The sequence below is a fragment of the Zootoca vivipara genome, chromosome 10 (genome assembly GCF_965207765.1).
Source record: "Zootoca vivipara chromosome 10, rZooViv2.hap1.1, whole genome shotgun sequence".
Classification (NCBI taxonomy): Eukaryota; Metazoa; Chordata; class Lepidosauria; order Squamata; family Lacertidae; genus Zootoca; species Zootoca vivipara.
In genome coordinates, this window is record NC_142593.1 from 61,404,271 (window position 1) to 61,427,095 (window position 22,825).

At 48.9% G+C, this 22,825-nt stretch overlaps 1 protein-coding gene across 1 annotated transcript; it reads right to left on the minus strand.

Annotated features, from left to right (window-relative positions):
- LOC148684492 (uncharacterized) lies at window positions 1-3,290 on the minus strand. Its single transcript, XM_088653197.1, has 5 exons — window positions 3,141-3,290; window positions 2,156-2,233; window positions 2,000-2,062; window positions 1,022-1,104; window positions 1-73 (listed from the first exon to the last, which is right to left on the minus strand). Exons 1-5 carry the CDS (start codon window positions 3,288-3,290, stop codon window positions 1-3), a joined length of 447 nt encoding a protein of 148 aa, XP_088509323.1.
- Window positions 3,291-22,825: the final 19,535 nt, after the last annotated feature.

Below are 22,825 nucleotides of genomic sequence, written 5' to 3' on the forward strand. Positions count from 1 at the left end.
TCATGGCTGCACCCTTTTGTCTCTCCTGCACATCCTGAGCCAAGGGAAGAAGTAGAAGCAGCCCCAATAAATCCTGCAAGAGAGAAAAGGGAGGGAGGGGAGATCCAGGCCGCTGAGCAGAGAGGCTTTTTATTTCTTTAAAAAATGTTTAGCAGTACTCTCATTTTCCTACTCATATTGAAATAAAGGTAAAGGTAAAGGGACCCCTGACCATTAGGTCCAGTCGTGACCGACTCTGGGGTTGTGCGCTCATCTCGCATTATTGGCCAAGGGAGCCGGCGTACAGCTTCCAGGCCATGTGGCCAGCATGACAAAGCCGCTTCTGGCAAACCAGAGCAGCACATGGAAACGCCGTTTACCTTCCCGCTGTAGTGGTTCCTATTTATCTACTTGCACTTTGACATGCTTTCAAACTGCTAGGTTGGCAGGAGCTGGGACCGAGCAACGGGAGCTCACCCCGTCACAGGGATTTGAACCACCAACCTTCTGATCAGCAAGCCCTAGGCTCAGTGGTTTAACCCACAGAATATTGAAATAGTGCCCCTCAATGAGGCCAAACTTAGATTCACAAAATGTTTAGGGGTATGCGCACCCCTGCATCCACCCCAGAAAAAAAGCACTGACTGTAACACATTTAGTGTAGTGTCTAGTTTTTTGTTCTGAACCACCCTGTGATCTTTGGATGAAAGGTGATATACAAATTAAATGGAGATGGAGGAGGAGGAGGAGGAGGAGGAGGAGGAGGAGGAGGAGGAGGAGGAGGAGGAGGAGGAGGAGGAGTGTTTGGCCCAGCTGAAGATCAGACCTGAAGATTGTGTGCCCCTGGAGTTGGAATGGCAGGTCAAGGATGGAGGGGGCCAAGGGGCAGAGAGGGATGCTTGTTGCTAAGCTACAGGTCTCCTTTGCACCTTCCGGATGCAGCTGACACCCCCTTAAGGCAGGGTGCTGTAAAGAGGAGGCTTGACTTGGCCAGGCCAGCAAGGAGGCTGCTGCTGGACCCCGGAAATGCTTCTGCACTCACTCGTCATGGACCGACTCTGACTCCCAGTCCAGCCTCCAGCCATTAGACTCCAGCCCTTCCTCTTGCCGAATGAGGTCTCCACCCTGCAGGAAGGAGAGTCAGCATTGCTGTATTGACCCCATCACACACACACACACACACATGAATACACGCACCATCTCAGGCCTCATCATCAGCCAAGCCACGTAGCTACATTGCATTGCCAACAATCCCGCAATAAGAACATGAGAAGAGCCTGCAGGATCAGACCAATAGCCCATCTAGACCAGCATCCTGTTCTCCCAGTGGCTAAACAGCTGCCATTATGGGAGACCCGCAAGTAGGATCCGAGCATAGGAGCAACACACTCCCTTCCTGTGGGTTCCAGCAACTGGTATTCAGAAACGGGCAGAACACCTCCTCTTGCCATGCAGGGCGGGTGCGCACACTCATGCACCAAAGCCTCGCAGAGGAGGGGGGCAGCGAAGCGCCCGCTCTGCCTGTCCTCCTTTCCACTGTTCTGCCCCTGGGGTCAGGTTTGGTGCAGAAGTGGAGCTGCAGCCAACTGGCCTCCCCCTCCCTTTTGGCTGGCCCGGGGGGAGTGGCGTAAGGAGAAGGCGCCCCTGTCGCTCTAGCCCTGAAGGCTGGGCCGGGGCGTAGCTTCCCTCGACGAGGGAGCTTGCCATGGGGGGACCTGGTTGTGTCCCTCAAAAAAATTGCCTGAGTCTACCCCCCACCCCCATGCTATGCCATGTTCAGAAGCATTGCTGCCTCCGACTGTGGAGGCATCATTGTCCGTACCATCAATACCAGCTGCTAGAAACCGCAGGCAAGGAGAGGGTTTGAGTGCTTGCTGGTTTCCCATTGAGGCTTGTGGTTGGTCCCTGTGTGATCGGCCACTGGCCTGATCCAGCAGGCTCTCCTTGTGTTCTTATGGTTCAACTGTTCCCTCCACCACCTCCAGACATCCTTTACCTGGCTTCAGAATTGCCCACTTGCCTGAAGGCGGCATGTCTCTCCTTTTGCTTCCTGCTGCAGAGGCCGTTTCACCTCCTGGCTGCTCTGCAGATGAAACGATGGAGAAGGTTGGGACCCTGTGTGTTTGTGTGGTTGGAGGGCACAAAGTCCACAAGGCTTTCCTGTCCTTGGCCCTACCTGCTCCACATATTCTGCTCCTTGCACCAACGGATCCTCACGCACTCCGGCTTCCAGCTGCTGCTGCTCCTTCTTTTTCTGGGGGCAGATACGGACAGAACAGGGGTTCATCCGAACAGCACCATCTGTTTTTAGAGGGCAGCGAAGTCGACTGCCTGGTATCAACAGTGTGGGAGATGCCACACTAAAATGGGTACTGAGCGGCATCTGCAGTAGTGCCAATTCTGCTGATTGCAGCAGTCGAGTGGGCACACTTGGGGTAAGGCGATTTCATAGGCAAACTGGTCCCAAGTTGCTCAGGGCTTTATATACTGACACTATAGGGACGCAGTGGCGGAGCTTCATGCTCCGGCACCGGGGGGGGGGGCGGTCGGAGAGCAGGCAGGGGCGTGGCTGGCGCACATCCTGGGGGGCGTAGCAGGCATCCTAGGGGCCTGGCACCCAGCACAGGGGGGGGGGCAACTGCGATGGCACCAAACCAGGATCACACTGCCGGGGGTGGTGCGCTCCCCCCACTCCCCTCTTCCTCCGCCAGTGTAGGGATGCGGGTGGTGCTGTGGTCCAAACCACTGGCCCTCTTGGGCTTGCAAATCAGAAGGTCGGTGGTGGTTCGAATCCCCACAACGGGGTGAGCCCCTGTTGCTCTGGCCCAGCTCCTCTGCCAACCTAGCAGTTCGAAAGCACACCAGTGCAAGTAGATAATTAGGTACTGCTGTGGCAGGAAGGTAAATAGCGTTTACCTGCGCTCTGGTTTCTGTCACAGTGTCCTGTTGCGCCAGAAGCAGTTTAGTCCTGCTGGCCACGTGACCTGGAAAGTTGTCTGTGGACAAACGCCAGCTCCCTTGGCCTGAAAGCGAGATGAGCGCCGCAACCCCATAGTCGCCTTTGACTGGACCTAACTGTCTAGGGGTCCTTTACCTTACCTTACCTTTTACCTATACTAACACTTACACCTTGAACTTGCACCCGGCATAGGTCTACTGACCTGGTAGGCCTGGTCTCCCCTCTTGGCTTTTCTCTTGTCTCTTCTCTCCCAGCATAGCCCAGACACCATCTCTCTCCTCTCCGACATGGACTGGACAGTGGGGGCTTTGGGGGCATTGAGGCTGTACATCTCAGTCAACAGAGACTCCATGGCCACAGCAGAAGCCCCTGAGGATACCAAATACGTGGGTCAGCTGCACCCAGGAAGTGGGAATCCCCCGCCTTGCCCTGCCCTCCCCTTTCCCATGCAGTGGAACGCCAGCCGAATGGGGTAGACATCTCCACTAGGAGACTGCACCCATCTCTTTAGGGTTCAGCTGCCCCTATCTTCCTGGAAGAACATTAGCAGATTAGACAACTGGCCCAAAGCAAACAAGATGAATTTTAACAAGGAGAAATGTAAAGTACTACACTTGGGCAAAAAAAATGAAAGGCACAAATACAGGATAGGAGACACCTGGCTTGAGAGCAGTACATGTGAAAAGGATCTAGGAGTCTTGGTAGACCACAAACTTGACATAAGTCAACAGAGTGATGCAGCAGCTAAAAAAGCCAATGCAATTCTCGGCAGCATCAATAGGAGTATAGCATCTAGATGAAGGGAAGTAATAGAACCACTGTATTCTGCTCTGGTCAGACCTCACCTGGAGTACTGTGTCCAGTTCTGGGCACCACAGTTCAAGAAGGATACTGACAAGCTGGAACATGTCCAGAAAAGGGCAACCAAAATGGTCAAAGGCCTGGAAACGATGCCTTATGAGGAACGACTTAGGGAGCTGGGTATGTTTAGCCTGGAGAAGAGAAGGTTAAGGGGTGATATGATAGCCATGTTCAAATATATAAAAGGATGTCATATAGAGGAGGGAGAAAAGTTGTTTTCTGCTGCTCCAGAGAAGCAGACACGGAGCAATGGATTCAAACTTCAAGAAAGAAGATTCCACCTAAACATGAGGAAGAACTTCCTGACAGTAAGAGCTGTTCGACAGTGGAATTTGCTGCCAATGAGTGTGGTGGAGTCTCCTTCTTTGGAGGTCTTTAAGCAGAGGCTTGACAGGCATATGTCAGGAATGCTTTGATGGTGTTTCCTGCTTGGCAGGGGGTTGGACTGGATGGCCCTTGTGGTCTCTTCCAACTCTATGATTCTATGATTCTATGAACATCCTTCTCCCCGTCGGGTGATCTTAATATATGTCTACATTGCTGTTGACTTCTCTGGAACCTTATGGTGATGGGCAGGGAAGGAGACAACCAATTGTAAGAGCTGTTCAGCAATGGAACGGACTCCCTCGGAAGGTGGTGGAGTCTCCTTCCCTGGAGGTTTTTAAGCAGAGGTTGGATGGCCACCTGTCAGGGATTAAGAACCCAGGAAGAGTCTGCTGGATCAGGGCAATGGCCCATCTAGTCCAGTATCCTGTTCTCACAGTGGCCCATCAGGTGCCCATCATGGGAAGCCAGCAAGCAGGATCTGAGCCCTCTCCCTTCCTGCAGTTTTCAGCAGTTAGTATTCAGAAGCATCACTACCTCCAACCATGGAGGCAGAGCACAGCCATCCTGGCTAGTAGCCATGGAGAGCGCTCCCTTCCTCCATGGATTTCTCCAATCCTCTTTTCAAGCCATCCTAGTTGGTGGCCATCCCTGCCTCCAGTGGGAGGGAGTTCCATAGGACAATGCTGTGCCGAGTCTCCCAATGCTCAGCTTTGTTGGGTGTCCACCAGTTGTGATCCAACCACATCTGGAAGGTCACAGGTTCCCCTTCCGTATCTTAACAGACGCAGCCAGCAGACCCACCTCCTGGTGTGAAACAGGTCTCCTTTAAGAAGTGCTCCAGGAGCAGAGGGAAGGGAAATGAGGCCTCCTCAAGTGTCAACGGAGTCCGCCTTCCGAGTCTCGCTCAGTCTGATCAGCCAGACTCTTGTGTCCAGCTGTGCCAAAGCTTCTGCTGCCTCCCAGTTCAACTGAGGACACCTGTGGCCAGTGGGGAGCTGGCTCAGGGGGAAACGCCAAGAAGACCACCTCTCTGAGAGGCAAGAGGTCACACAACGGCCTCTGGCAGTGGCTGAGTGCGGGCAAATTGTGGCACCCTCAAATCTGATGGGAAGAGGCTAGCCCAAGATGGCCACCACCACCAGAGTCAGTTGCTCCATCCTCTGCTGGGATTCCGTGGTTCTGTGACCCCCAAGAGACAGCGGAAGGAAGGTCAACGCCAGGCAGAGGCAGCTGCCATGGCCTCTCTCACTTTGGGGGCGGAGCTGGGAAGGCCCAGTTCACACTCACCAGATGTTCTGCTCTCTCTCTCTCAGTATAATAGGAGTGCTCTCTGTTTCCCCCTGCTATAGGAATTCTAAGGCAAACACATACAGAAGTCTATAACCCACGTGTCTGAAATAGTACAGGAGAGCAATCCTGAAGCTATTTTGACTCTCCCAAATGGACCTCAACTATTTCTCTGCAAGGAGGAAGGAAATGGGAAAAGCGTTCCATTGGTCTTTGGCCTGTAGGGGCTCACACCTCCCTGTAAATACAGTCTGGCAAGTATCTGTTCAGCTGAACACACTATCAATATGCATAAGAGATTCAGGAACTAATAATAATAATAATAATAATAATAATAATAATAATAATAATAATTTATTTATACCCCGCCTATCTGGCTGGGTTTCCCCAGCCATTCTGGGCGGCTTACAACAGAAATATGAAATAAAACAATTAAACATTAAAAGCCTCCCTAAACAGGGCTGCCTTCAGATGTCTTCTAAAAATCTGGTAGCTGTTTTTCTCTTTGACATCTGATGGGAGGGTGTTCCACAGGGCAGGCGCCACCACCGAGAAGGCCCTCTGCCTGGTTCCCTGTAACTTGGCTTCTCGCAACGAGGGAACCGTCAGAAGGCCCTCGGTACTGGACCTCAGTGTCCTGGCAGAACGATGGGGGTGGAGATGCTCCTTCAGATATACTGGACCGAGGCCATTTAGGGCTTAATGGTCAGCACCAACACTTTGAACTGTGCTCGGAAACATACTGGGAGCCAATGTAGATCTTTCAAGACCGGTGTTATGTGGTCTCAGGGAGCGCTCCCAGTCAGTCTGGCTGCCGCATTCTGGATTAGTTGTAGTTTCCGGGTCACCTTCAAAGGTAGCCCCACATAGAGCGCATTGCAGTAGTCCAAGCGGGAGATAACTAGAGCATGCACCACTCTGGCGAGACAGTCCACAGGCAGGTAGGGTCTCAGCCTGCGTACCAGATGGAGCTGATAGACACTGCCCTGGACACAGAATTGACCTGCGCCTCCATGGACAGCTGTGAGTCCAGAATGACTCCCAGGCTGCGCACCTGGTCCTTCAGGGGCACAGTTACCCCATTCAGGACCAGGGAGTCCTCCACACCTGCCCGCCTCCTGTCCCCCACGAACAGTACTTCTGTCTTGTCAGGATTCAACTAAGTACTGACCATCTCCAAAGAATGCCAGGATACCCAGAAAAGACAATCAGATAAGGCCTTATCAGGTATCCTGGCAGACAGGAAAGAAGCAACACACTCCAATTTCTGCTGGGGACAGCCTCTTTCTGTGATGTATCAGGGAGGCTTTTAAGGTGTGCTGTTTCAATGTGTTCTGTTGTATTCTGTTGGAAGCAGCCCAAAGTGGCTGGGGCAACCCGGTCAGATGGGTGGGGTACAACTAACAAAGGACGATGTTTCCAGGCACACGTCTCCCAGTCCTGCCTGAGGACGCTGCCTGGCATGGATTGAGTCTGGGGCTGCGGAGCTACAGCCTCTCCACTGACTGACTTCTTTATTTTTCCCTCTCCCAGGGAAAAGTATCCAGATTCATAGGGGGAGTGAAAGTCAGAGGAAAGTTAGAGCGTAGAAAGTACCCCCCCCCTGTGGTGCATCAGCTGAGATGGGTGACTGTACATGAAACCAATTTCGATTTCCCTCTGAAAAAAAGCAGAAGGGAGCTCCAAGGAAGGAAGGATTGGGCCCTTGGTTCTGTGTTCTTCAAATGGGGAAATGCTAATTCTCAGCTGCTGGGAATGTCAGAAAGGAACATACCAGGAAGAGTTGAAGGGGAAGAGTTGCTGTGTGGGGAGCTGTCTTATATTGGCCAGACACAAAGCTGCATGCCAATTTTCAGGTTTCACAGAACTCTTTCTCAGAAAAGAGTAAGTCTGAAACTCCACTGCATGCTTGCACCAGACAGGAATAGGCAGCTGAGGGTCCGATCGGGATCATAACAACTGACCCCCCCCATTGTACCCTTTATTATTATTGTGGTGTCCATTCGCTCACTTTAAGAAAGTGGACTGGGTTTTCTGGAGGGGAAAATGAACTGATTTTTTTTCCTGGAAATAATTCCTTTGCAAATTAGAATGATTTTCACCGGATAATTTGCATTGGGGAAAAATATTTTATTATTATGGTGTCCATGTATTCACTTTAAGCAAGTGGAGTGGGTTTTCGGGGAGGGGGTAATGAATTGACCCCCCCAAAAAATTAATTCCTATGCAAATTAGGGTGGCGCTGTGGGTTAAACCACTGAGCCTAGGGCTTGCTGATCAGAAGGTCAGCGGTTCTAATCCCTGTGACGGGGTGAGCTCTCGTTGCTTGGTCCCAGCTCCTGCCAACCTAGCAGTTCGAAAGCATGTCAAAATGCAAGTAGATAAATAGGAACCGCTACAGCGGGAAGGTAAACAGCGTTTCCGTGTGCTGCTCTGGTTCGCCAGAAACGGCTTTGTCATGCTGGCCACATGACCTGGAAGCTGTACGCCGGCTCCCTCGGCCAATAATGCGAGATGAGCGCCACAACCCCAGAGTCGGTCATGACTGGACCTAATGCTCAGGGGTCCCTTTACCTTTACTTTCACTAGATAATTTGCACTTGGGGGGGGGGGGTTCTGGCGCCCTAGACCTCATTTTACTTATATTTAGTAACCAAAGCTAAAAACATTGAAACTGCCCAGGTTGGATGGCCATCTGTCAGGGATTTTTAGCTGCAATTCTTGCATTGTGGGGGGTTGGACGAGGTGACCCCAAGGGGACTCGGCAATTCTATGAAGCTTGCCTAACATCTATTTGCAACTGGCAGCCCAATGAATTTATGAAACAAAAGATTTTCTGCAGAAAAATTAAGTGCTGGGAAATTTTCTGCTCTGCATCCTTTGAACCCCTCCTGATGGAGTTCTCTCCTTCTCTCCCTCAGGCAAAGAGACTGAAGAGGTTCTTTGTGTGCGCGAAAGAGAGCGTTCAAGGGTTTGTTCCCAGTATCTTCAGCGTTGCAAGAAAATGCCAGATGTTTCTCTACGCCCCACTTGCTCGATTCAAAACATGGACCCTATAAAAATAACACACCTTTGCAAATCCACAGGCATAGTTTCACCTGCTTTGTTGTATCTTCTGTGGTGTGTTTTGGAGGGGGGGGGAATCCCCTTCTGAACTAAGCAGGTGTTGGCAAAGGCACTTTCTTGGCAAATCTTCCTGTCAGGAGGATTAGATGCGGTAGGATTAGGATGGCATCAACAAGAGGTGGCTGGAAGTGGGCCTCAGACCCCCCACAGGCACACACCTGAGCAAACACGCTGCCCTTTGCCCCTCCTGAAAGAATACACCACTCGGATCTTCAATTCCCTGGGCAGTAAAGGTAAAGGGACCCCTGACCATTAGGTCCAGTCGTGGACGACTCTGGGGTAGCAGCGCTCATCTCGCTTTATCTCGCTCCCATTGCTCTGTCCCTGCTCCTGCCAACCTGGCAATTCAAAAGCATGTCAAAGTGCAAGTCGATAAATAGGTACCACTCCAGCAGGAAGGTAAACGCCGTTTCTGTGTGCTGCTCTGGTTTCGCCAGAAGCGGCTTAGTCATGTTGGCCACATGACCCAGAAGCTGTACGTCGGCTCCCTGGGCCAGTAAAGCGAGATGAGCGCCGCAACCCCAGAGTCATCCGCAACTGAACCTAACGATCAGGGGTCCCTTTACCCCTTGTGTCTCCGATGGTTTCAGTCATAGGTTTATGTTTCTGTATATCTTGAAAGTCAGGCTCACCTACTTCTTCCTTGCTTTCTCATTTCTTACCATGGTCCCCTCCCCTTACCTGTCTGAATCTTAGTGAAAATATCCAGATCAACCAGCTTTGTCATTTCTTCTTGTGAATACAACATCCATTACCCACCTTGGGTTTGGTTGCAGTTTAGTTTTTAAGCAATTGCCTCATGAAGCTCTGTTTTGCTATTTGGGTTATATGCATAAAATTCAACAATAACACTTTGTTGTAAAAATTAAAAAGAATAAGATTTGGGGTGAGGGACCCAGAGGGATAAGCCTGTCTGTCAGTGTCAGCGTCAGCAGAAAAGCATCTTGCAGGAATGGCAAGGCAGTGATTTCAGAGAGCGAGAGAGAGGTTACCTTCAATATGAAAAATTCAAGGGAACTCTTCATATCTTGTGATGCCCTGGTGCAGTCAAACACCCCCACCCCCCACTGCTGTTTGGCTTTTTCTCCAGTGAATTGCTATTTTTGATCGGTTGCTGTTGGACTTTAAGGACATAATTTCTGCACAGGTCCTTTCCTCAGATGTATGAAATGTTAATCCCGCTATATGCAGATTCGTCCACCAGAGGGCAGGCTGCTCCTTCCGACAATAAGGGGATTTATCGCAAGGTCTCAAGAAAGTTAGCGGAATGAAACATCAGAAAAGTAACTGGAAAAGTCGGCCCACCAGTGCCAGATTTACGTATATGCTAAACAAGCTCTAGCTTAGGGCCCCTAAGGGGGAAAAAACCTGGATGTACATTTCCAAAATATAAGATAAAAAACAACTTCTTCTTAATTGTATTTCAGTTCAACAATTACTTTGATAAAATACATATTTTGTTATGTGCAAATGGCTTTAAATACCTATTAGGTCCATAAATTACCGTATAGCATCTATTCAACAACAACAACAAAAAACCAGCAACAATTTGTGGTTGACCAAGGACAGCTGGACATATAAAGGGCCCCATTACCTTTAGTAGCTTAGGGCCTCATTAAACCTCAATCCGGCCCTGAACCACTCTAGCTTCTCCCCCCATAGCTAATGTGGATGTGGGTTTGTCGGGATCAGTCAGGATGGTGCCCTATGTGCCTTCCAATTCTTAGGGTCCTGTGCTCAGAGGGGGAGAGAATCTAGCAGGGAATTTTGTTGCTGAACTAGTCAGACAAGCTCCTTTGCAAGACAGTGGTCCTAGCTGGCCACTTAAGGAATTGTCCGCAATTCCTCCTGTCCTCTGCCTAGAAAGCATGGGGCAGAATGGTTTTCCGTTTACCCCACTGCTTTTCCCCAGGGAAACTTGCTTTTTACAACACCCAATCAATGTTTGCTCCCATTAAGCAGTGAATATTGAGGAGAAGTACCAGCAAGAGGGGAGTGGCCGACCAAGCTGATGGACTATGCAGAAATGGCAAGACGGAAGGGAAAGATCAGAAACCAGGAAGAGCAGGTATTTTTAAAAGAATGGAATAACTTCTTAAAATACTTAAAAGATGACTGTAGACAGTTAAAATCATTGGCAGGGATACAATGACACTTGTAATGTGAAACGAACTTTGGTTACTATGCTTATATATAGATGGATAATGGTAAAAGATGCAGGGAAAAAAGAAGACAAAATTATTAGAAAAGGAACCCATGGAGGGAGAGGAGGAGGTCCGAAAGAAGCTTTTTATTTACCATGTTTTGGAATGGTTATTGTGTATAAATTTATGTAAAACTAATAAAAATCTTAGGAGAAAAAATATCAGTGGTAAATGTTGAGTTTTCCCAGAGGGAAGCAGTAGGGTGAGTGGAAGTGCGGATGAGCTCTACGTGTTGTGGGAATGTTCAGGGAGGCAGGAGAGGATATATTGTTTATTAATATTGTTATAAAATCATATTGGGGGGGGTTTGCAGGACACCATTATTAATGAACAGAGAGGGGTGACAGAATTTGACAGCTGCAATACCCAGAATCCTGTTCAATGCCATCTTCCCTGTCTCCCCACCCCTCCAGCTAGGACTCTGCCTGAAGGAAGGCTTAAGGATCTGCATATGCACAACAGTTAGCATAAACTCACACATTTCCCCTCTCCACCTCCCCTCCGCCCAGAACAAAACAATGTTTCCAGAAGAAGGGGGGGGGAAACCGCCCAAATCCAAAGTTAAACTTTTCTACTCAAGTTAATAATACAGCCTATTATATGTTCTCTTACCATGAAATCTCTATCCGCTGCCTCTGTATTAGAATTGCTGTTTTATATCTTAGAACTGTATATGTCAGGACTGCTACCTTTTAATTAGAAATCCCTGCATTAGGTATGTTTTCCAGGTATATTTTCTGTACGAACCCTGTATGATCCCAACCCACCTGAACCTCGCCCTACTACCACCCTATACCCATTCAAGGACACACGGACAATAGAGGGATTAGCTGGAACAACTTTATTCAAATAAATTGCCATCCTCAACGTAGCCCACCCTTCCATGGCCTGGAGGAAAACACTGCCGGGCGGACTTCCACCCCATGGAAATCGCCAGGAACTGCCCCACCTCTGCACCCATCTCGACTGATTGCCCTTCCTGCCAAACAACAGGGAGCACCATCAACGACAGGAGAAGAGAGATTGACATCTCTCCATCTGAAAGGAGAAGTCATCTCCGCACCCAGCTAATCCGATCTCCCACCCGTCGCCCTTGTCTCCCCCTCCCTCCTAGTCCAGAGATTTCCATGCATGAACAGGAGGGTATATAGGGGGACTTCACCATTTCCCGGGGTTCCTTCCTTCTTTCCAGAGGCAGGGACCCTACAGCTGTAGCTTTGCATTCTGCAATAAAGGGATCAGTTTGTTTTTCCTGACAGCATCGTGTGGTCTCTGTCATTTTCCCGGCGGAGCTGAACTTAGTGCAAATTTTGGAGCTTCCGACCCGCGTCTGTCCTTCTTAAAAGGCAACGCATTTTGGGGTACATTTTTCATAACAATATCCTTACTAACTTGCGCTAGCAAGTTCCTTTACTTAGCAGAGTTTCGTGTTCCCCTTTTAGATGAACAGCTGGTAGCAGGTTCCTGGTAAGCCCCCTTATATCCCTCTTAAAAGAATAAACCTGCCACAATCTTGTGTAAAGTATATAAAAGTAGTTTACTCACATCATCAGTTCACAGTTGGATCCCTGAAGGCAGACTTAGTTACATAGTACACTGGTACCTCGGTATAAGTACACAATTGGTTCTGAAAGTCTGTACTTAACCTGAAGCATACTTAACCTGAAGCGAACTTTCCCATTGAAAGTAATGGAAAGTGGATTCATCCATTCCAGATGGGTCCGCGGAGTACTTAAACTGAAAATACTCAAACTGAGGCATACTTAAACCGAGGTATGACTGTATATACATGTGGATCGTTCTATCCCATATGGGGATAAGCCCAGTGTCCTCTGTTGGCTGAAAGCCAGCAGAGCATTTCTAGCTTAAAAGCTGCTCCAAGAATGGAGAAAGTCAAAAAGAGAGAGGGTGCCTTGTCCCTTTTGTTACCTGGACAGGTAAGGTCATGCCCACCTCTAGTCACACCCAAAGGAAGTATGTCCCAGCCAGGAGGAAACAGGAGGTTTTTGACTGGCTAAACATTCCCCCGCATGTCCACTCTAGGAAAACCTGGAATGTTGTACTCGGCTGTTATGCATCCCACCCCACACGTGTCCACATCAGCATCCCCAAAGAAGGAGGCAGGTTGCAAGAACTACAACCAAGTGGTGGTGGGATGTAAGGATGGGCCTGGAACCCCTGCCGTGTGTCGCTGCTCAGCAATTCGGGTGTCGCCTAGCAATGTCACTAACATCCCTCAGGTATTAAGGCTAATCCAGGTGACATCATTGGCATCGCTGCCCAAATGTCACAAGCCTGTATTCTGCGCCTCGTCTGTCTGCCTTTCTAAAGAGCTGGGTGGTGGGGGATTTTCCAGTGGTTCCCAAAGTCATGGCAGCGCAGCCTTCCCACTGCAGTCTGGCAGGTGCAGCTGAGGCCTCTGGAAAGAGGGGAGCTGGGATACACCCATCTCTCTCTCATAGCTGTCACGTTTTCCCTTTTCTCGCGAGGAAGCCTATTCAGCATGAGGGAATTTCCCTTTAAAAAAGGGAGAACTTGACAGCTATGCTCTCTGTGTGCATGCAAAGAATTAGTTTTTTGTGGAATTAGTCTTTGTGGCTCTGCAAAAACGAATTCCTGCTGTTATGGGGTCCTGGAGTTTCCTTTCTCTCTTTTTTATACAATTGAAACAAGTATTGTGGGTTTCATTATTTGCTAAAGCACAATTAAGCAAATGAGAATAAATAAAAGTAAAGAACGAATGGTTGGGGGGGGGGGGTCAGATTGGTATAATACCTAAAAACTGAAACCAGTAATTAACGGGTTGGTGTCCAGGAAGAAACAGGAAACAATTAAAGGGCCAAGGAACCTTTGCCAACTTGGAGTCAAATTAGAGCTAACACTTTGCAAGATTTTGCCCAGGGGAACCAGCATTGTGAGATTTTCAGAAATAATATATTAAATTCTATTTTAATCCTGCTTCCGGCTAGTTGCAGAAGAGCAAATGTGCCAGGCAGCAGTAGGAAAGGAAACTGGTGTAGAAACAGCCAGGGTGGTTTTTTCCAAGTTTTAAGACCCCACGGCACCCCCAGCCATCCACATGTGAACTCTCCTCCATGAATTTGTCTAAACTTCTTTTAAAGCCATCGAGGCTGGCGCCATCCCTGCCTCCTGTGGGAGGGAGTTCCACAGTTGAACTCTGCACTGCATGAAGCAGGACTTCCTATTATCTGGCCTGGCTCTACCAACGCTCAACTTCAATGGACGTCCATGAGTTCTAGAGCTATGAGAGAGAAAAACTTCTCTCTCTCCACTTTCTCCATGCCATGCATAATTCCATAAACTTCTATAATGCTGCCTCTTCCTTGCCTTTTCTCTAAACTAAAAATGTTCCACTCCATCCCCTTGATCATTTGGCTTTCCCTTTCCTAAAATACATATTTTTATTTTTATTTTGCCAAGCCATGCAACAGCCACCAACTGAGTTCTGTGCCCCAGTTCTCTGTTTCCAAGACCAGATCAACTTGGCGTTTCAGCAAAGAGCTGGTTCTCTACTGGCAAAGTGACAGGTTTTGATTTCTCCAGCCCCTCGTGCTGCAGCGGCTGCTTGTGATGTTTTCACCACCAATGCAAACATTTCCTACAGCCAGCTGCTTCTGGGAACCAGCCAACGAGTCTCTTCTGCTCTGGAAATCTCCCTTGGTGGCCTCAGCCTGGGTCACAAGTTCTGCCTTCTCCTTTCAGGAAAATGTTATTGAAAGCAAGTCCTGAAACCAGAACAGAAACTGATAGCAGAACTTGCCAGAGGCACCCATGGGCAGCAGGGAGCAAGAGACAGGATAGGGACAGGCTTATCTGGGAGAGTAGGTGTCATTCGTGTGTGCTGCTCACACACAGGAGAAGGTTCTTCCCACTTTCCCAACAGGGAAGGTCATAGAAAGTCCACTGGATTCATGGCAGGGTGCCCCCCAAAAGACAGGAAGAAGTCCTCGCCTTCACGAAGGAGACACCCTTCAGGAGTCAGGATGCGTGCTTGCTTGCCTTCCTCTTTAAAGCAAGGAGGAATTTCTGGCTATTTGATGGGCATCCATTCTGATTTCTTTGCAGGGAGATGACATTGCATTAAAGCAATACTACTACTACAACAACAACAACAAACAAACAAACAAAATAAAACAGTGAGGCTATATTTTACGGCTTTTGAAAAGTTAAAATGGCAATAGACTAAGAACAGATTAAAACTGCTGACTGTGATCCAGCCTCATTCTCACATTCCTTCACTCTGGTTTTCCACCCGCAAAAAGGCAGCTAGCAGACCATCCAAGGGCTGAATGGATTTCTAGCACAAAGCCAGCAAGGCTTGGGATCCTTCCAAATCCCTTTTGGAGTTTGGCGCTTCCTTCGTTTCTACCTTATTGGATAAACATGACTGCAGATTTAATGGTTTTGTGCAGACAAACATTTGCTGTTTATTTCTTCCCACAGGGATCCAACATCCCCTCTGACAAGCAGATGCATCATCTCCTGGTGGAGTCCCAAAATGCTGGGTGGCAGCTGCAGAAGCTGAGCAGCAGCAGGAGGAAAGTGCAGCAAAACTCTCCCGCTCTGTCCATCGTGAACCTGCAACGTGGTCGCCTTCAGCCCTTGGCATTGGGGAAGCAGGCTGTAGCTCAGCTATGGAGCATCTGCCTTGTGTGGTGGAGATCCCAGATTCAATCTCTCATGGCATCTCCAGCTGGACAGACCAATGGTCTGAAGAATTCCTGACAGGTGTCCATCCAACCTCTGTTGGAAAACCTTTAATGGAAGAGAGTCCACCACCTTCCATGGGAGTCCATTCCACTCTTGAATGGTTCTTACTCTCAGGAGGTTCTTCCTGGTGTTTTGTTGGAATCTCCTTTCATGTCATTTGAATCCATTGGGGGTTGGATTCTACTCTCTGGAGCAACAGAAAGCAAACTTGCTCCATCTTCTGTAGGGATGTTCAGGGAGGCAGGAGAGGATATATTGTTTATTAATATCCTTCCTAACTTGCGCTAGCAAGTTCCTTTACTTAGCAGAGTTTTACATTCCCCTTTTAAACGCACAATGGGTAGCTGGTTGCAGGCTTGTGTAAGCCTCTCACTATCATACAATTCAGTATTGAATTGTATGTTCCTGGTAAGTCCCCTTGTTTTTGTTGTTTAGACGTTTAGTCGTGTCCGACTCTTCATGACCCCATGGACCATAGCACGCCAGGCACTCCTGTCTTCCACTGCCTCCCGCAGTTTGGTCAGACTCAGTTTCGTAGTTTCAAGAACACTGTCCAACCATCTCATCCTTTGTCGTCCCCTTCTCCTAGTGCCCTCAATCTTTCCCAACATCAGGGTCTTTTCCAGGGAGACTTCTCTTCTCATGAGGTGGCCAAAGTATTGGAGCCTCAGCTTCACGATCTGTCCTTCCAGTGAGCACTCAGGGCTGATTTCCTTCAGAATGGATAGGTTTGATCTTCATGCAGTCCATGGGACTCTCAAGAGTCTCCTCCAGCACCATAATTCAAAAGCATCAATTCTTCGGCGATCAGCCTTCTTTATGGTCCAGCTCTCACTTCCATACATCACTACAGGGAAAACCATAGCTTTAACTATATGGACCTTTGTCGGCAAGGTGATGTCTCTGCTTTTTAAGATGCTGTCTAGGTTTGTCATGGCTTTTCTCCCCTTATATACCTCTTAAAAGACTAAACACGCTGCAGTCTTGTGTAAAGTGAGTAAAAGAAGTTTACTCACTCATTCAGTTCACAGGTGGATCCCTGAAGGCAGACTTAGTTACAAAGCATATACATGTGGGTCTATCCCATATGGGGATAATCCCAGTGTTGCCTGAGAGCCAACAGAGCATCTCTAGCTAAAAAGCTGCTCCAACGATGAAGGAAGTCAAAGAGAGAGAGTGTGTGTGTTCCGTGCCTTGTCCTTTTTGTTACCTGGACAGGTAAGGTCATGCCCACCTCTAGTCACATGCAAAGGGAGTATGTCCGAGCCAGGAGGAAACAGGAAATTTTTGACTGACTGGACCAAACATTCCCCCCACATGTCCACTCTAGGAAAACAAGGAATGTTGTACTTCACTGCTACTTATGTATCACATCCCACATCTTCCACATGACAGCCCATCAGATATTTCAAGACGGCACTGCAAGGAAAGTGGAGTGAGCTTTGCTGAGGGTTGGACTGGATGACCCCAAGGTCCCTTCCAGTTCTGCAATTCTATGATCTCCTCTCAGTGTCCTCTTCCCCAGGCTAAGTATCCCCAGCTCCTTCAACTGTTCCTCCTAAGGCTTGGTTTCCAGACCCTTGACAATCTTGGTCACTCATTCCAGCGTGTCAATATCCTTCTTTAACTGTGGCACCCATAGCTGCCCAAGACTCCGATGTCCGGTTCTGAGTGCCAAGACAGAATAGAGTGGTCCTCTTACTTCCCTTGATCTGGAAACTAGACTTCTGTTGATGTAGCCTAGGATTGCATTAGCTTTTTTGCTGCTACATCACACTGTTGATCCATTAGTTCAGGTCCTGCCTTCTGGAGCAGCAGGAAACAAGCTTGCAGCATGTCCATGTACAGACCTTCAGATATTTGTCATACAAGTACAGTGGTACCTCGGTCTAAGAACAGTCCTGTTAACAAACGATTCAGGCAACGCACTCTGCAAAAATGGAAGTAGGTGTTCCAGCTAGCGAACTTTGCCCCAGAAGATGAACGGAAGACGACCGGAGGAAAAGCACCAGCGGCGGGAGGCCTCATTGGGGAAAGCACACCTTGGTTTAAGAACGCTTCCGGTGTAAGAACAGACTTCTGGAACAAATTAAGTTTGTAAACAGAGGTACCACTGTACAGTGGAACCTCAGTTGTCAAACACTTCGGCGCGTTTTTTCGATGATTTTGCCGACTGGCAATTGCTCCTCGGTTGTCGAACATTCAGGAAGTCGAACAGTCTTCCAGAAGAGATTATGTTCTGAAGTTCCGCTGTAGTAACTCTTGGTGCTTTCACTCCCCTTGTGGTGCCAAAAGCACACCCCACAATTACTTCATCCTTTTTTGTACTTCCCCACATCTGTTCCTTGGCCCCTGCCCAGCCTGTCCCGTTTTGATGGATGTTGTAAGCCCCCAAGGCCAAATGTTTTTTTCCATTGCTCATCCCTTGAAGATGGAGCCTCTTGAAAGCTCAAGGACCAGAAGGGCCTTGACCTCTGGGCTTCCCGGATGCGGGAGACCCTCTTACTACCAAAGCCCAGTAGCAGCAAACATGTTCTCCCTCTCTTCCACATTTCCTACAAGGGCCATCTCAGGCCAAGCAGCCAGCCAGGATGTTGGGAGGTCACTGGCAGCGTGTAAACAGAAGCCAGGCTCTGCGGGAGTTTCCACTGTTCTTCTGACAGCAGCAGCTCCACGCCTCTGGTCAACAGTCTGAGCGGGGCTGCCTGACATCTCTCACCTGCATTCCTGCTGCCCCTGGCACTGTTTTAGCCTGTGCTTAGGAACGAGCTGTGCCCACAGAGGCAAATCCATTATCGGCCAGCATGATATCCTTTCTCCTCTTGGGAAGGGCCACAGCTCGGAGGTACAGCATCTGTCCAGCATGCAAAAGGTCCCAGGTTCAATTCCTAACTGCTACATAAAAAAAACAATAACCAGAGTGGTATCTAGTTACAGGTAGGTAGCCGTGTTGGTCTGAGTCGAAGCAAAATAAAAAAAATTCCTTCAATAGTACTTTAAAGACCAACTAAGTTTTTATTTTAGTATGAGCTTTCATGTGCATGCAATTGCAGTCATCAGCAGTCGTTAACAGCCATCAACAGGTTCACCACTCCTATCAGCCCATCACCCATTCCCACCTACCCACCCACCCTCTGAATATACATAAGGGTCTGGTTGATTCTGTTTCAGTGTATCTGACGAAGTGTGCATGCACACGAAAGCTCATACCAAAATAAAAACTTAGTTGGTCTTTAAGGTGCTACTGAAGGAATTTTTTTTATTTTGCAGAGTGGTATCTGTGAGCAGAGATGGAAACTGATCACACAGAGACACCGGCTGGTTCTGTGCCAGATCCAAAGCTGTGACTAACTGAGAAGCAAGATCTGTTGGTTTTTCCCATTAGCTGTCGTGATTTCATCCAGCTCCTGGCCCAGCTCAAAAGAGGCCTTGTGTGTTTTCAACAGGGCTCTCGGTTTTGATTGTCACCATCATGTCACCAGCTGTACTTAAAAGGAGGTTGGTTAGTCATCTGTCTGGGATTCTTTAATTGTGCTTCCTGCATTGCAGGGGGCTGGACTAGATTACTCTTGGGGTCCCTTCCGACTCTATAGTTGTCATCCCCATGCCACAAACAAGAGCCTGTACGATTTCTTGCAAAGTCATGTTTCCTGCAATAAAAACAAACTTCCAGGTTCCTGCAAACCGTGCTTCCATCTTGCAAACGCAGCAATTCAAAAGCCCTTGAATATCATGAAAGCCCCCACCCAGCAGAAACCAGCAGCTGGCTGCCTCCTTTTCATTCCTGCTTCTGGTTTCGATTATTCAGGCAGAAGTGGCAGCGCTTTCTTCACTTCCCCGAGTGGGATCTTCCTTAGCCCATTAGAAGGATTAAGAGGTGCTTTGCCCATCTTGGAAGCAATGGGTGTCTGGGGTGGGGGTGGGATTCCAGCAGCATTTGAGCTGAATCTGTTTCTTGGAAGCAGCCCTGCCCAGACCTGTCGGCTTTTTAACAATTGAAATAAAGATTGCAGGATAGAAGAGCTTAAGAACAGCAGGCAGGAAGAACAGAGTCAGAAGTGTGTCACACAGTTTCAGGGGCCTGCAGTTCTTTAAGCTCTGAGAAGGGATAAATATCCGTGCCCAATTTCGAACCCTCCGATACCAGCCCAAAGGTAGAATTTGCACGCTTGTCAGCAGCACACAGATATTGCCTCTCCCCAGTCCCCCAGGGGGCAAGAATGATCATCCCCTTCGTCACCTGAACTGCATGGATCAGCTGGGGAGAAACGCCGTTTACCTCCCTGCCACAGCAGTACCTATTTATCTACTTGCACAGGCGTGCTTTCGAACTGCTAGGTTGGCAGGAGCTGGGACAGAGCAACGGGAGCTCACCCCGTCGTGGGGATTCAAACTGCCAACCTTCTGATTGGCAAGCCCAAGAGGCTCAGTGGTTTAGACCACAGCGCCACCCGTGGTTTTGTGTGTGTGTGTATGAATAGGCCGAGCCTGTGACTTGGATTCAGGAACTAAAGTATTAAGCATCGCAAAAGAATGGCCAGCAGGGCAGTCTCGAGCAGGTCGGGCGCCCTGGCGCTGAGGGGCGGAGATCGCTCTGGCGCCCCCGCCCTCGCAGGGCGCAGCATGGCTTCCGCGCGGCTTTGACGCGCAGCGCCCCGCCTACTGGCCCGGCGCCCTGGCACCCCGCGCCACCAGGACTCTACCTAGAGCCGGCCCTGATGGCCAGACTACCCATCAGCAACCATTATCAGGTATCCTGGCAGACAGGATTTCTGCTGTAGACCGCCTCCTTCTGTGATGTACGGTATGTATGATGTTTTCAGGGGGGGTGATCTTGGACTACAGTCTATATAAGGGCCTGCACACCATTTTTCAGGGTTCTCCCTCCTGTGTGTGGTGAGTGGGGACCCTATTGCAACAGTTCCTTTAATAAAAATCAGGCTTAATAGCCGCTTTGCTTTTCAGTATACTGTGGTTGGCCTCTGTTTTCTCCTCCCGATAGGGAACCCACTTAAGGACTCTATACAGGCTCTTGGATACCCCATAAGGGAAAGGGAGCAGTTTTTCTTATAACACTAGCCATTGTGGCTGGTAGACTTTAACTCCATGAATTCAATAGAATCATATTGTAGAATTGGAAGGGGCCACCAAAAAGCAGAGACATCACCTTGCCGACAAAGGTCCGTATAGTTAAAGCTATGGTTTTCCCAGTAGTGATGTATGGAAGTGAGAGCTGGACCATAAAGAAGGCTGATCGCCGAAGAATTGATGCTTTTGAATTATGGTGCTGGAGGAGACTCTTGAGAGTCCCATGGACTGCAAGAAGATCAAACCTATCCATTCTGAAGGAAATCAGCCCTGAGTGCTCCCTGGAAGGACAGATCGTGAAGCTGAGGCTCCAATACTTTGGCCACCTCATGAGAAGAGAAGAATCCTTGGAAAAGACCCTGATGTTGGGAAAGATTGAGGGCACAAGGAGAAGGGGACGACAGAGGACAAGATGGTTGGACAGTGTTCTCGAAGCTACAAACATGAGTTTGACCAAACTACGGGAGGCAGTGCAAGACAGGAGTGCCTGGCGTGCTATGGTCCATGGGGTCACGAAGAGTCGGACACAACTAAACAACTAAACAACAACAACAACAACCAAGGGGCATCTGGTCCACCCCCTTGCAATGCAGGAATCTCAACTCAAGAATGCCTGATGGCTGGCCCTCCAACCTCGGCTGGGAAACCTCCAAGGAAGGAGAGTCCACCACCTTCGGAGGTGGTCCGTTCCACTGTCCAAACAGCTCTCGCCACCAGAAAGTTCTTACTAATGCTTATTCTGCTTTGTCTATGCCTCTTTTGAGGGAAGGTGGTGGTGGAGAGGAGGGAAGGAATGGGAATGGATTAATTAATCTTTATTTGCGTGAGCCACCAGACATAGCAACAAAAGAACAATGTGATATAGAAAGAACAGAAATAAAAAGTCAATTATACAAAACACACTTTAGGGTCTGGAATCAACAGTCAAATAGTGGGCCTTATTCTGATTGCCCCAGCTAAAAACCTTGCAACCTTTGTTGTCACCTGCTCATCTTGATCTGCCAAGAGAAAGGACACTGTGGCAGTGGCTGGACGACCTGGAATGGACAATAAAAAAGGGTAAAAGCGCGTCTATATTTTGGAATTGCTAGGCTATTCAGATAAGGTGGAAGGAATGGGGTGTGGGTACCAGTTTGCAGGTGACTTCCTGGCAAAGGCTGGGGCCTCTCTTCCCTGGCATGCTTTACTCCTCTGGCAAAGGCTGACAGAAGGCGTTTGCTCCTGCCATTCTAACCTCCTGGCTGCCTTTACCCCAAATAAACAGTGGGGCAGGTGTGGGGTGGGAATCCACCAGCTCCACTGGGAAACTGTCTTCTCACCTTCGCAACAAGGACACGGGCTTTTCCCGCTGGAAAGCCCCGAGAGAAATTTAGCCCGGCAAGGGGGTGGCTGTTGCTTCGCATGACGCTGCAGCCGCGGACACAAAGGTCAGCTTATCAGCTGCCGCAGGTGTGGCTTCTGTTTCCATGCAGACGTGCCCTTGGAAGCCTAGCCTGGCAAGACAGGCTCATTGGCACCTCCTGCTTTTTTCCTCCTCCTCCTCCTCCTCCTCCTCCTCCTCCTCCTCCTCCTCCTCCTCCTCCTTCGAAAGACAGTGCTCCAGTGAGGGATGAGCAAATCTGCTGCTTTCAGTTTCTACCCATTTCTTGTTTTCCCTGTCTTAAGTCTCCTACTCATTTCCCCATCAATTTGTGGGTTAAAAAAAAAAAGTCTGGTTGAAAATTCGGCAGCGTTTTGGGTGAGAAGGCATCCTTTTTTGTATGTGATCCTCTGAGACATCCAATGAAGTTGTGCAGCCTTATCAGCTACTAAGGGCCCTTTAAGTTGCGCCCAGGCAGGACAGAGATAGTCAATAAGACACCGGGGTTGAATTCAGAGAAAGAGTTTAATTCTTAATTAATTAAGAGACTCTTGGTGGTTAAGCCTCACGACAAGAGTAAAGAAACACAAATTGCAAAGCTTCGTATACACTTCTTTGGGCTCCTTTCCCCCTCCCTGTAAATGTGTGCACGCAAGGGGGTCACGCACGCAAAGGGGGTCAGCATGCTGGCTCAACAAAGCCTTTAGCCTTCAGTTTACACGTCAAGCCAGCAACTTCCAGCAGCCTTGAGTAAGGCTACGCGTCAGGCATAGCAGCTGATAAGCCCTTCTGTGTTCCAGACAGGGCCAGCTCATCCAGCCTTGATAGCTTAGCATTCTGCCTGGCTTCCCCTTTGGCACACAGAGGCATAGAGGCAAAGGAAAAAGCACTTTAAGCAAGTCA

Coding starts and splice junctions, on each gene's coding strand:
- LOC148684492 (XM_088653197.1), bottom strand. CDS start 3,290: ATGGAGTCTCTGTTGACTGAGATGTACAGCCTCAATGCCCCCAAAGCC. Junction 2,234..3,140: donor GGGGAGACCAGGCCTACCAG/GTCAGTAGACCT, acceptor ATCTGCCCCCAG/AAAAAGAAGGAGCAGCAGCA. Junction 2,063..2,155: donor GAGCAGAATATGTGGAGCAG/GTAGGGCCAAGG, acceptor TTTCATCTGCAG/AGCAGCCAGGAGGTGAAACG.